The sequence below is a fragment of the Prionailurus viverrinus genome, chromosome D2 (assembly GCF_022837055.1).
Source record: "Prionailurus viverrinus isolate Anna chromosome D2, UM_Priviv_1.0, whole genome shotgun sequence".
Taxonomy (NCBI): Eukaryota; Metazoa; Chordata; class Mammalia; order Carnivora; family Felidae; genus Prionailurus; species Prionailurus viverrinus.
This window is the reverse complement of record NC_062571.1, coordinates 80,969,574-80,983,795: the sequence shown is the minus strand read 5'-3', so window position 1 is coordinate 80,983,795 and position 14,222 is coordinate 80,969,574. Positions and strand designations below refer to the sequence as shown.

The 14,222-nt window shown below is 47.5% G+C and overlaps 2 protein-coding genes across 3 annotated transcripts in view; both read left to right on the top strand.

Annotated features, from left to right (window-relative positions):
- The window catches only part of EEF1AKMT2 (EEF1A lysine methyltransferase 2), a 38,354-nt gene extending 24,793 nt beyond the window's left edge, over nucleotides 1–13,561 (top strand). Inside the window, exon 6 of one of the 2 annotated variants that reach the window (XM_047824352.1) lies at nucleotides 13,450–13,561. In XM_047824352.1, coding sequence (XP_047680308.1) covers nucleotides 13,450–13,493 — 44 coding nt within the window. In that variant the 3' untranslated portion in view covers nucleotides 13,494–13,561. Of the gene's footprint in view, nucleotides 1–4,434; nucleotides 6,077–13,449 lie in introns of those variants that run through there. The other variant, XM_047824351.1, reaches the window with a different exon arrangement.
- FAM53B (family with sequence similarity 53 member B) overlaps nucleotides 8,413–14,222 on the top strand; it is a 113,178-nt gene continuing 107,368 nt past the window's right edge. Inside the window, exon 1 of the mRNA XM_047824346.1 lies at nucleotides 8,413–8,676. The gene's annotated coding sequence lies outside the window, so the exon portion shown is untranslated. The remainder of the gene's footprint in view (nucleotides 8,677–14,222) is intronic.

The window sequence follows — 14,222 nt, the reverse complement described above, 5'->3', positions numbered from 1 at the left end:
CCATAGAGCCTCGTAGTTGCAAGTGCCGACCAGTGTGGTTATTATTTAATTAAAAAGTAATTAACTGGATTAGACTATGAGGGGGATTCCACATACTGGACCTCACTGTGAAATAAGCCCGTCTCTTGGAGAAGTCTGTTCATTTAGGGCTCTGAGGTTTCCTCCTGGAATCTCTGTATGGTGAAGGTGCTAACGTAACCAGAAGTCAGAGGGATCATCTTACTATTACTAAGTCCATTTGATTAATGATTTAATTTATGACAAATGCAGTGTCAGATTATTTTCTGGCCTTGAGATTTGATTTGTTTTGGTTCCTTTCATTCTATAGTAACAGAGTGTTTAAAATCTGGTAAGTAGTAGAATAAATAGGAAAGAGAAATGATTATTTTGAAATACCCAATTTGGGAGGAAAAAACGATTGCGATATAGGCAGGTCGCTTTCCTTTTCTGGGGCTCAGGTTTCGTCTCTGTAAAATGAGGGTGGTCAGTAGGTGATATTTAAAGTTCTCCACCCCGGTGCCGGTCAGCTTGGGCTGCCGTTGGCTGGGTAGCTTAAACAACAGAAATTTACTTTTCACAGTCTGGAGACCGGGAAGTCCAAGATCAAGGTGCCAGCAAGGCAGGCTTCATTTTGAAGCCTCTGCTCTTGGCATGTAGGCAGCTGCCATCCCCCTGTATGTTCACACGAGCCCCTTGTGCATGCCTACACGGGAGAGAGAGAGAGAACACGAGAGCAGGTTCTCTTGTGTGTCTCATAAGGGTGCCGATTCCGTCCCGAGAGCCCCGCCTGCCTGACTTCACCTAACCCTGATTACCTCCCAGAGGCCCCATTTCCAAACACCATCACATTGAGGGTTAGGGCTTCAACTTGTGAATTTGGGAGGGGGTTGACACAAACATTCAGTCCATAATACCTGCTGAAGTTGATCTAAGGTTTAGAGATGGGTCTGCAAAATAGGTTTCCACAATAAATGTTTATTTATTTATTTTGAGAGAGAATCCGAAGCAGCCTCTCCGTGCTGTCGGCACAGAGCCCAGTGAGGGGCTCAGTCTCATGAACCGTGACATCGTGACCTGAGCTGAAGAGTCAGATGCTTAACCAACTGAGCCACCCAGGTGCCCCAGGTTTCTGCTATATATGGGAAGTTTAAATACTCCCATTAGCTAAGAATCAGTTATTAGGTCATTTTACAGTTCTTTTAAACAACGGTATCTATGTATGTGAAAAAATATATGTATGTATAATAAAACATTGGGAGCATAAAATCATGTATTTTTCCATCTATAAAACATCTTTGTACATTCATTGGTAAACTTCAGATTTGAGTATTGTTTGTCCCTGGTGATATATTTGATAATTTAGTTTGTATTCGTTTGACCATAGTATATTTTATCCAAGAAACTTAGAAGTTTACATCTGATTGTTTAGTCTGCTTGGATTGTATGTATAGAAAGATCGAGATCAAGATTGGGCCTGAGTAGGCACCCAGGACTCACACCGACAGGTGACCTCATTTAGCACCTTGCAGCCCCAGGGCGCTGAGGCTTCTACCTTCTCATGCCGCACAGAGACCCTCGCTCGGGTGCAGTGCGTGAGTGTGCCCTTCTTAGGCCTTGTACCTCTCTGGGCTACTGCCTTCCCGTCCTGTACCTGCTTCTCCCCTCAGTGACACCGAAGTATGTTAACGGTGCTGGGAAAGTGCCTAGTGGATAGCGTACACTTAGTTAAACTTGGTTTCCCTTCAGAACATTTCTTTGGAGCAGGTTTGAGAAACAGAGACAGAAACAGTTGTGTAGACTTCACGTAATAGGGGTGTGAATGAGTATTAAGTAAGAAAAATCAATGTGAAGCCACTTAGCATGATTCCTAGCAAACGCCAGTGCCAGGTAAATATTCTCTCCTCCAAGAATCCGTCTTCCCATTGGGGCTGATAGATTGACTTGTTTGAGATTTTACCTCTCAGTGCCACTGAGTTATGTCTTCGGGTCCACTGTATTCCAAGAGTGTTTTGATGGCCGGGAGAGGCCAAGTGGTGGATAGGTGAGTACGAGTGAAAATTTGGAACAGGTGGGCCTTCCAGAATTTCTTAAAAAACCGTTCTGTGTAGCTGCTGCTTCTTTAGTCATTTTCAACAAATGATCTTTATGATGTGTTTTAGCAAACTCTAAGGATACTCACATTTAAGGTCGTTATCTGTTTAAATGGTAATTATTTAGTAATAAATGTAGGTATGATGGGGAAAATGTTCATTTGGATGCATTTGAATTGAAAAACAAATGGCCAAGGACATGATGCACCTTCCATCATTAGGTCTGAATGCTAAGGTGTTACTTCCAACAAGGGAACTGAGAGCAGGTCCTTCGACTAACCATGCATCAGGTTCAATGAAAGTTGAGTTGGATTTGGGTCTTACCTGGCATTGAGGAAGCAGTGGGGCAGGGTTTTATCATTGATTTCCACCTTGCATCATCTAGATTGAATTTCTTTGATCAGGGAGTTGTATTTTGTTTCCTCGTTTTATGTTGAGTTAACGGTGCCATTCACAGTGACATTTCAAAGTTTGAGGTTGGTTAATACTTTAAATAGTTTATCTGATTTGACCTTAGTTTATAGTGGAACTGACAGTGTAGTATGTTGTGTACATTGAATCAGTTGTTTATCCTACCTAGTCTAGAAAACATTTGGTTTTCAGATTTGTATACTTAACCTTTTTTATTGGTGGGTAAGCGAATATCCCAGTGCCTGGACCCGGCTTAGTGTGACTAGAGAAATACTGGCCAGAATAGTGTCACTTTCTCTAGTCATCCTCAAAGAGCTGAAGTCTTTGAACTATTTTTTAAAAACTCTATAGAGATGAGATCAATATGATAAGGAGGTATGTCCCTAGGATGGACATGATAAAAGCTTCCCTGAGTTAGGGAGTTTAGTGCTATGGTGGTTAAGTAACCTGGATTTGATCACGACTTTTGTTTTTTGGGGAGGGTTTTTTTGTGAAAGTTAAGAGAAGCTGTAAAGTAGTAGTTAAAAAGCAGGCTAACTTCTCATATCACTTCTTCTTCGTTTCAGGTCAGGGGCAGGGTATGTGCATACAAAATAGGCAAGGCCAGTCCCTCTTATAATGGATACAATAAAACAAAACATCTTTGCTTTCGGTTAAAACAGGAGGTTGACAAACTGCTGAGGAGAGTTAAGAAATTCACAGGCTAATATACTATGTGGGGCACATGTTCTTTTCATACTGCTCCCAAGGATGTTCTATACCCTTTGGAGCCGGAGACTGATTATTTTCCTTGATATTTTAAACCCAAAGGATTCAGTCTTTTTTTTTTTTTTTAATTTTTTTTTTTTTCAACGTTTTTATTTATTTTTGGGACAGAGAGAGACAGAGCATGAACGGGGGAGGGGCAGAGAGAGAGGGAGACACAGAATCGGAAACAGGCTCCGGGCTCCGAGCCATCAGCCCAGAGCCCGACGCGGGGCTCGAACTCACGCGAGATCACTCGAGATCTCGCGAGATCGTGAACTCACGGACCGCGAGATCGTGACCTGGCTGAAGTCGGACGCTTAACCGACGGCGCCACCCAGGCGCCCCAAGGATTCAGTCTTTAGATTGGGTATTTAAACTCTGTGAAATCACAAACTGTATGTCGTTTCACGGTTTCCTTTCTACATAATGAAAATGAAATTCACTCGGTTTCATTTTTATGGGGATAGGCAGGATAGCAGTGGCTTTGAGCATATCACTAGGGATGAGTTAAAAATAGATTTTTCTCGAGGCAGTGACATTATATGGTAGACAGTTGACAGGAGAGAAAAATTAAGGCAGATTTTGGGCTTGTATCATAAATACCAAATCTGAATTCCACTAAAGTCTATATAAGAAAAAAATGGAAAAGATTTTCATTTGAAGATGATAGCAGAAACATGTAGTCTGGCTGTGCTGTTGAAATATTTTCTAGATGAAACTCAGTGTTTAACAATATGAAGATACTGTCACTTGGTTTTAGCTGTGTTTTTGGTGGAGGGTCTGAGGCCAAGCTAGGTTATGGGTGAGTAACCGTGTTAACAGTGATATCAATTAGAGTCTCCTTCAGCTCAGATCATAAATAGATGAGGGAAAGGTCAGGAATGAATTATGCTTTTCATCGTTACTATTAAAATAGTAACACAGGTTTGATAAGTTTTATATACACCAGTAACTTTGAATGCAAATTGTGAAGAGCCTTCATTGTATTCCTTTTGTTTATTTACCATGCAAAAACTTTTCACTGTCTTCCTTTTTCATGCTGGTGTTTTCTGGTAGCACATAACACCAATGGCTACTATTGCCAAAAAAAAAAAAAAAAAAATATATATATATATATATCTATATATCTATATATATATCTATCTCAAAGTTAAATAAGTTTTAACTGTTGCTCTGTTCTTTTTAGCTTGCATTACCCAGAGCTCTTCATCCAGTGAGTTGCAAGCGTGACATTTGCTGTGTTTTCAGCACCTGCCAACTTGGAAACCAGGGTTTGTGCTCAGGACTTAGGCTTACAACCCACACTTTGTGGTGCACAATGCTGTCCCAGCTGGCATGCTTCGTACCTCAATGGTGCTAGACGTTTGGTTACAAAGCTGTGCCGATTCACATGCGCTGATTTCAATAGGCATTCCGCTTCAAGCTGCTTTCAACTCTCATTTTGTATCAAAGGAGTTAGATTGGTATCATTAAATTCACTGCCATGGTTATTTTTCAATGAAAATACATTTGTTTTATTTAGTTCTTGAATCAAAAAGTAACTTTGTCTTCAAGAATCGAAGTGCCTCTTAAAAAAGGTGTGTATATAGATAGGGGAGATACCTCTCTCTCTCTGTGTAGATATTTCTACTTACCTACCTACCTACCTACCTGTCTGTCTGTCTATCGATATGAGAGAGATCCTAGCCAGAGCTATAATTCCTTTTCCTCAGTGGAAAAGTTTCAGAACACAATATAAAAGATCAGAAAGGAAAGAATGGAAGGATTAGTGTGTCCTAACATGCATGTGTAGGTAGGGCTGTTAGTTGTAGCTGGCTCATAGATGAATAAAATCTACATTAGAAAATTGTCCCCATAGTAGATTCAGATTTTTGGCTTTTATCTGTAACCAAAAACTTTCCATATTTTCCAAAGAAATGTATTTTGCTAACTTGTTTTCCGTAGCCAGTCTTTTTGAAAATGCTTCAGGTGGACTTGGTGGTGTTTGTCTTCCCATCATCTATTATAAGCAACTTTAAAAGGTTCTGCTTTATAAAAGATCTTTTCAGATTTAGAAAGGACAGTGTGAAATGTGAATGACTGGCTTTTAATACAACAGTTGTGACAAAGAGGCAGTGGCTTTTGGAAGCCGAATAAAGGGGTTAATACACACACATCTGTGTACTGTGCTGTTGGGTCCAATGTATAACAAGTTTGATTTTTGTTTCATTCACTTTATGCTAAAAAAGAATATACTGTGTTATTCTCAGAGACAAACTAGTTTATGGCTTTTTAGTGGTGAGCTCTTTTTACAGCTCTAGGCACACATAGATTTGATGGGTTAAACTGAACAGCATTGACTGGTCCTTGATCAGACTTCAAAGCTTAGCTCCTTGTTGCTTGAATATCACATTCATCTGCTTCTAAAGGCACAAAAATAAAACACCCACTAACTACCTAGGACACTCCTTAGTGCCTATCAGAATCCAACCTTTACCCTCCTCTGCACAAATGTGCTTAGGTGAATACTTTATTAGCTTGTTGATACAAGTTATAGTTGGTTACACCCTTTCTTAATAAAATACACCCTTACTGTCTCCTATTGCTTAAGAGCTTTACACTTGGAATAGGGCAACTCTGTAGTGTAGAATTTAATTCAGTTTAAATTCTCCCAGACAGTTTTGAGGAGACATGATGGATGCGTGCTGTACGCACAGGCGTTCCTCCCTTTGGTGGTTCTGCTTTGAGAGGGGCCAGGAGAGGCAATATTGCTGTGCGTTATCCCTGTTTCATTGATCGGTCTTGGAGGGAGACCGTATGGGATCCCTGCATTTTATAGTTCCCAGGTGTTCGTGGCTTACCCCGGTTAGTGTTGGTCAATGATAATGGAAAAGTTACAAGTGATCATTTCGGATTATTTATGGATTTATTCCTAAATTGACTTACGAATTTGTGTTTAGTTGCCTGGTAGTGCTCTAAATCTGGTTTTGATTTGGTTTTGACCTTTAAGGATTGAACAAAGGTAGAGGTAGACACCCCCCCCCCCAATACAGCTTACATTGTTTTACATCCAGAGTTCAGCTGCATTTATATTTGCGCTTCTGAATTGAGCAAAACTCTAATATACAACCTTTGGGTAGGACTTTTTAAGTAATAAACAACTATGTAGTATACAGCCTTAAAGAGTGGGGGTGTTTTAGATGCATAGGACTTAACTGCATAATGTGGAAAGAGCCACATAGTATCTGGAAGGTAAAGCGATCCAGGCCTTAATGTATATACCGGTTAGCTTTTGGAGATTCAAATTAAGTACATGAGAAATAGCCATTCATTGGTTAGTAGCACAACTCCTTGAGCAGGTATTTTAGTTTGTGCATTTGCAAGAAAGCCTCAGAACCAGAAAAACAGGCTGCTTCTGGTTGGAAAGGAGGCGTTGCAGTAAACGGGCTTGCCATGACCACAATCCTTGGAATTTTCTGAGACTAAAATCATCCCGAAAGAAACAAGAATCATGGTTGCAATAATTGTCTCCAGGCTCTGGACCCCTGCATTTTATTTTCTGTGTTGACCTGATGAACTAGTAATTGTAGGAATAAGCTGAATGTTTGCCAGCAGGAGTCACTCTAGGCTTCCTAATAAAAAGTAAATTAAACTATATTCTTAAAGCTCTCAAAGGCCGAGGTGACACTGTGATAAAATGGCATTAGGGAAGTGTAGCAGTATTCTCAAATTATCCCTTGTACCTTTCTTTGTTTCACTTAGGAAGACTTAGTTCTTGCTCCTTCCAAAACTGGCCCTTGATAAATTCTTGTAAAGCAATGTTTATGGATAAGGATATCGGAATCTTAGCATTCTCCCTGTTAGCTCATTTTGGCTTTTGTGGGATGAATGGGTTATATCCCACATCATCTACTTGAATGAGTAGACTCACATCCTTCTGACTGTAGGTCATCCTAATCTTGCAGAAGAAACCACTGGAGTGAGCTGTAGCTCGTGTGAAAGATGTTAGCTCATGATTTTCTGAAAAAGAATGGGTCCAGTGTGAGAGAAACTGAAATATTTCAGCAATAGCCATGAAATATAAGAGTTTCCCAAGTGCTCAAGAAGTTAATTGTTCATTTATGTTTGATACTGGGATTGAAACATTGGATTAAAACCAATTAAATGTTCCTAGAAGCAACAGAAAAAGTTTCCTGATTTATGAATAGAACCATTCAAATGGCGCAGACACAATCCATGTAAAGTAATGAGGTGTTTTGTTTTTTTGGCAAAGGAGAACACAAAACAGGCATAGGGGAGTTCTTTTTTTAAAAAAAAAAAACCTCCTCTTTAAAAAATCTCTTTGGATACAAGGTCAATAAAATAACATACACTAGTAGGACGGAGTAATGGGAAATCTAGGGGTTCACTTCACAAGGAAAACAATCCCCCTCCCCCAGGTGAGCAGTACAATGAAAATGCTCTGCTTATTCTATCAGGGTTACATTCCTGAACTTAAGTCAACATCCTAAGTTACAGAACGAAACATGCTCTGCCTCTGCTTAGCAACCACAAATCCTTCCTTCACCAGTTGCATATATTTTGCATGTGGCTTCTGAAGTACACATTCCTTTATTTCGATCAGCGCCCCGAGTTAGGAAACTAGCGCTTTATTTTCCCAAAGTGTAACAACACTAACACGCCCCCCCCCCCGCCCCCCGCCCCCCGCCGCCCAGCACGCCACCGTAATGATCGTTTCTTTGAAACCTCAAAACCCAACAACCCGGAAGCTGGACGTCTGAAGTCCACGCGGCCCAGGATTTTTTTGCCCCGGTTCGGGCTGGGGCGGGGGCGGTGGGGTGGCGGGAGAGACGCCCGCGGGACCCCTGGCCCCGGGCAGCCGCGGAGGAGCGGGGGGTGGTAGTGGCGGCGCGGCCCGGGCCCGGGGCCACTTCCCGCGTCCCGGGGCCTCGCAAGCGCGAGCTCGGCGCGCGGCTCAGCTCGCAGGACGCCCTCTAGCCCCGCCGGCGGCGCGCCGCGACCCCCCCACTCCCCGCCCACCGGCGGCTGCGCGCACTGCACACTCGCCCGCCGCCGCCGCTGCCGCCGCACGCCGCCCGGCTCCTGCACGCCGCCGCCGCCGCGCCGAGCGCCCGGGCCCGCGACGCCGCCGCCAGAGCGCCCGACCCAGCGACACGCAGCCGAGGTCGGGCGGCCCCTCGGCGGCGGCGGGCGCGGCGGGCGCGGCGGGCGCGGGCGGCCTGGCCGGGGCCGGTTAAAGGGACGAGTTGCAAACAGTTCAGGAAGTGACAAGTCGATTTCCTCCTCCCTGGGAGCCGCTCGGTACAAAGCGCTCGGCGCCGGCAGGAGAGCGTGCGCGCGGCGGACGCGCGGCGGGCAGCCGGGACGACTTGGCGAGCGCCGGCGGCGACGGCGCGGGGCCCGTGCTCGGAGCGCCCCGCCGCGCACAGTAAGCGACCCCGGGCCGCGCGGCGGCGGTGGCGGCCGAGGGGCCGGTCCCGAGCGGAGGTCCCTGCCGTGTGCGCCGCAGCCGGCGGCTGGAGGGACCCTGCTCTCGCGTGTGCTGGGCTTGCCCTTTTAAGATTTTTAAATTGTTATTCTTTTTTTTTTTTTTTTTTTTTAATGTTGCTGGTTTCCTTTTTTTCCGCCTTGTCTTCGGGTTGGTTCGGGCGGTTTCTCGGGGTGCTGAGTGTCGCCTCTGGTGCAGGCGTGAGACTTGTCAGAGCGCCGCCAGGGGAACGAGCCAGCCCGGCCCCTGCGGAAAAGTCTGCGCTTCCCCGGGGCGGGTGCGGGGCCGGCTGCGCCCGGGGGTGTGCTCCTCTCCGCGTCTCAAGTTGAGCCCTGGCTGGCGCCAGCGGCGAGGGCGCCGGGACCCGGGACCCGAGCGCCCCTGCTAACCCCGAAGTTCCCGCACCGTTTGCAGACAACTCTTTTGTTCGCGGAAGTTTGCGTCCGCCACCCCCGGGATGCGGACGCCCAGCGGCGGGCTCCGTGGCTGCTGGACCGGCCGGGGCGGTCGCAGTGGGGGGTGAGGGGGCGTTCTGCTCCCGGCTGGGGAAGCCCGCGGGGTGGCCGCGGCGGGGGTTTGCGGAGCGGGGGGGGCGCCGGCGTGGCTTTGCACATGGCGAGAAGGGCCGTCCGGCACGGGCACACTGGTCGAGTCACATTTTTGCCAGTCCTTGATTTGCAAGCCTGTGGGAGTCAGCTTTCCCACTGGGAGTTTCTCTTGGTGGGGCAGGGACGAAGGAGGCGAGAACACCTAGAATCCGGGGAGGGCCCTCGGTGTGCATTGCCCCAAGGGGCTTCTCGGGCACCCCCAGCTCCCCACCCCCGCCTGCAGACTTGGGGAACAATGCTCGAGGCGCGGGACAGAGCGGCGGAGCACGGGCGAGTCGTGCGAGCTAGCTTGCACGGGTCCTTCGCCCCCGGAAGCCCCCCGAAGCCGGGCTCCCTCCATCTGACCGCCCGGGTTCATTAACACGTACTGTACTTCGTACGATGGTGAACAAAGAACGGCTCTTTGCAGCATTTGATGAATGGGATTCTGCCTCCTATAGGCCACACTCCGAGTCTTCCATACGTTACAGTCTCCGGACTCGGTGGTGTTGGGTGAGTGGCCCCTGCGGAGGGCTGCTTCACGGGCCGGGACCCTGGGGCAGGGCATTGGTGCCGCCGCCGCCGCCGCCGCCGCCGCCGCCTCCGCCGCCGCGCTTGTCTTGCCGGAGCGGGTGCAGATGGAGCCAGGCTGACGGTTGTTCCACAGGAACAAATGTTTGTTGAATTGTTGGATGGCGGAGACAAGGGAGTGTTTTCTATTGACTGCTGCAGGAGTTGGAATGGCATTGTTTATTGGCCTGGGAAGCCAGGCAAGCGTCTTGTGCTGCCTACAACGCATTAGCAGACTTCCAAATGACATACTAGCATATGTGTTCCCAGCACTTCCCACAGGCTGGAAGGGGATCCCTCCTTGCTCCAGATCCTAGACTCCGTTGAAAGATGTCACCTGGTCTGAGGACTTGGGAGGGAATGGAGTTAGTAGACCTGGTGAAACTCACTGTTCCGGACTTGGCCAGGTTTTGGTTTCATTTTAATTTATCCACTTAGCAGTGACTTGTCTCAATTACAGTTTTGATACTGAATTGCAGATCTCTGGGGTTTTGTTTCCCCGCCCCCAACCCCATCCCTTAACTGGCGACAGCTAGATAAAAAACCAGAAACAGCTACCTCCCGATGACAGGCCCCTGTTAGTGGGAGGAGGTTTGTGTTCTAAGTGCAGGACTTGTGGCCCTCGACCCAGGGTCTGCACTTGGCTAGGGTCTGCATGCTGCCAGCGGTCCTGCAGACCCAGGAGCATGCGGCGATCCAGCTCCCAGGGCGCCGTTCCAGTCTGGGAAACTAAGGAGAGGCTTGGGGCAGGTCTGTTTTTTCCCCAAATGCCCCTCTAGAGAAGAAGGTGGTTTTAAGACCGGTTCAGATCATTTTGCCCAAGGACTTCTTATTTTCCCCTGAGAATGTGATGTTGATAACGTGACCCTTTTAACGTTGAAGACCAGTTTTAAATAAAAGTTAGTATTGTCTGCTGCAGAAGTGGACTTGAATTCCTAAGGCTGGCAGCACGAGTGCTCTACGATTGTGATTGATAATGTTTTCAGTCAGTTTCTCCCTTCTGTTTTCAATTTAGGATATGTCGCACACGTAGTAGTGTTCTGGAAGTTCTTAAAGTTCTTTTAGGAAGACCTTTATGTTAAGATACCTTAGAGGGGTCGTGGTGGCTCTCCTTCGTTGACATCCTACGGGAAGCCCCGTTGTTATTTCTTAGGCTCTTTCTCTCCACACCTGTCACCTCTCTCTGTCCCCCTGTTGATGACTTCACTGTCACCTGGCCTCCATCCCCCCCCCCCCCCCCCCCCCCCCGAGTTCTGTGGAAGCCTGATGGGCTGCGTGTCCTTTAAGCGGGTTCAGCGGGCAGGCGCCTGACCAATGGTGGAAGGGTTGGGAAGGGCTAGCCAGCTCTCTCTTCCCCTGCTGGAGACTGGAGACCAGGCACCCCGGTACACTCTGGGAGCTGGCAGCAGGGGACGCCTCGGAGCCGGCTGGTATGTCTTTGCCGTGCTCTTTAAACAGTACGCCCTTCTCACCCACTGCTTGGTGCGGTGGTGGGTCCCGGAGACCGAGAGCCGGACCCACTGGCGGACTGTTCAGCCGATGTTGTGTCCCGGCCGTGCGACTTTTTTTGAATTGCATACTGCACGGAAACTTTTCGTCCTTGCCCTTAAAAAAAAAAAAAAATACAAAAACAAAACCAAACCTGATACAAGCAAACACGCAGGTCAGCACCACTGCCATCATTAGCCGTACCACACACACCTCTCTGATGTGTAATAAAAGAAACCTGCAGGCATAATTTGTTATGTAATATGCTGATAATACAAGTTTCGGTTTTAGATGGAAACCAGATGTGGAGGGGCTCTCTTTAATTGATCCAGCAAGGGGGACACGTTAAGAGATTAACTAGCCCTTGCAAAACCCCAAAGATGATTTTTTTTTCTGTTTGTTCGTTTTTTGTCTTGAGGGGAGACTCCTAAACCTGGGGCTTTTTTCGAGGCTTTTGCCTCTGAGCTGCTTGCTTTGCTGCAGCTGTCGTTTTTGTCAGACCCTTCCTCTCTTGAAAGAACCAGTTTGTTGCCAACACGAAGCACATGGCCCGTTCTGGCTGGGCTCCGCGCAGCTTAACTCTGCTGGGCTCCACACTCCTCCTTGTCTTGTCCAGCTGCTGCCCTGCCCTGCACCCTACAAAACAGGGCCTGGCCGGGGGACTTGAGCCCTGCAAGGAATGTTGACTGGCCTCCCTCAAGTCCTCTCTGAAATGTCTGATCATCCAGGGAGAGTCGCTGTTTAAACTTGCCCCGTGAATACACTTTCCAAAATCATTGCCTCTCCTCCTCTGATTAATTTCTGTGTTTGTTTCCTGCCTAACTTTATGAGGGTTCTTTCTACATGGCTGAATCACCTTTATTATGGCCCAGGGTCGGGGACTGCACTGTAATAGCTGACCCCATTAACAGCAGTTTCATTGCGTGCTGGGATGTGAGCTTTGGAAACAAACCCCCGAGGCTTAGATACACTGATGTGCCCAGAGACTTGCTTAGAAAATTTTTGTTTTAGCGCAGTTTACATTAACATGATTAATGACCGCGCCACTGAAAAGTCTATATTCAAAAGCAATTTACCATTCCCTAGGGTTCTTCTTATGGCGAAGCAATTTTCTTTGCCAAACAACTTTGTTTTAAGGTAATTTCTTCTTTGATGTTTAATCCAAACCTCCTGTGCACACGGTTTTGGATCAAGGCTAGGGCTCCAAAAATTGTGAGTTGTGGTCTGGTGGTGCCTGCCTTAACCTTCCCGAACTCGGGTCGGAGGGCACCGGGATTCTTGATCTAAGAAAGCTCTCTGGGATCCGAAGCAGCAGCAGAGTTCGTGCGGAGCTGGTTCGGACGGACGGGAGGAAATCTTCCAGGGGGAAACTTGGCTTCAGGGTGTCTTGGAGAAGGGAAGTGAGGAGGCTGGAGCTGAGGACAAGATTTCTTTCTTTTTTTTTTTTTTTTTCTTCCTTGCATCGACTGGAGATACTTGAGCTTTTTAAAAAAGAAAAAAACAACAAAACAGAGACGTCTTTGCCGCGGCCACCACCACCTTCTCCTTTTCTTCTTCTTCTTTTTTTTGTTAAATGTGGGTGATGGAGGGGAGGGGGGAATACTGATGGGTGGGTCTGAAAGCAGCCTTAGGAACCCGAGAAAATAAAAACACATTTGAAGGACTCTGGAAGATTTTGCATTTCAAAGGGTCCACCTTGTAGAATTTCACATCACGTCAGGGGTTATGGAGAAGTGTGACAGGCACCCCCAGCTTCTTTAATGGTTCTCCTCCTCTCCTGCTGCGGGGGGCTGCACGGGAAGCTGTCTTTTGCGGGGGGGGGGGGGGGGGGGTGGGGGTGCGGCGGGGGCAGTTTGGCCAGACCGTGCCGGGGATATCTCGGAAAGAAACAACGGTGCCCCTTAGGCATCTGTAGTTCCTGGGGGCACTTTTTCCACGGGGCCACTCTCAGGAGGTGAAAGCAAACTCTGTCGCTAAAGAGCCCATTTGACCCCAGAATGGGCGCGGCGGGGGGGGGGGGGGGGGGGGGGGCAGGCCAACTCCTGACTGCTCTCGCTCTTTTCCTTAGGCTCGTGGAACAAAGAAACAGATTCTCCCTCTGCACTGGTGTAATATGGTTCCCTAGTTCCCAGGATTCCGGACCATGAAAAGTTGGGCGCAGCAGGCTTCAGCCGAAACGGGTGTGGATTGTTCCAAGAATAATAGCGGTGCCCACTGGGTATTGAAGGCCTACCCTGGGCCAGAGGCGTTGCGTGCGCTCTCCAGTTTTCAAAGCATTCCTGCAGTTACAGCTGAAGGAATTGAGGCTCAGAGAGACCAAGTAACTGGCCGAAGGCCGCACAGCTTCTAGGCGGGAGAGGGTCGTAGTTCTGTCGGGGTCTGTCTCTCTTCAGAGCCTGGTTGTTTTCCACACGCGTGCTGTTGGTTGGTGCCTTCCTAAGATAGAGGCATCAGTTCTGTTTTATCTCAAAGCATACATTTTGCTTAGTGTTGTTAACACCCCAGGGAAACTTAGCAATTCTGACCCCCTCTTTGCCGTGCCCCCCCTTTTCCTACAGCTTTTAAAAAAATTTTAAACGGGGGGGGGGGTGGGGCTTGGATTCTAGTTCTGCCACAGGACCAATGGCAGTGCCTCAATTGGGAAGATTGAAATATTTTGCTTCATCCTTACAAAAGACAGATTCACAAGAAAATGTAATTATTCCCAGTGACCTTCTATGGGAAATGGGAAACAAATCTGTCAGCCCAGAAGAGGTATCACCATGTATTCGGATTCTGTTTTCTATTCAAAGAGATTGTTTAAAAGGGATTTCGGCATTTTTTTTTTTCCTCTGCGTTTGT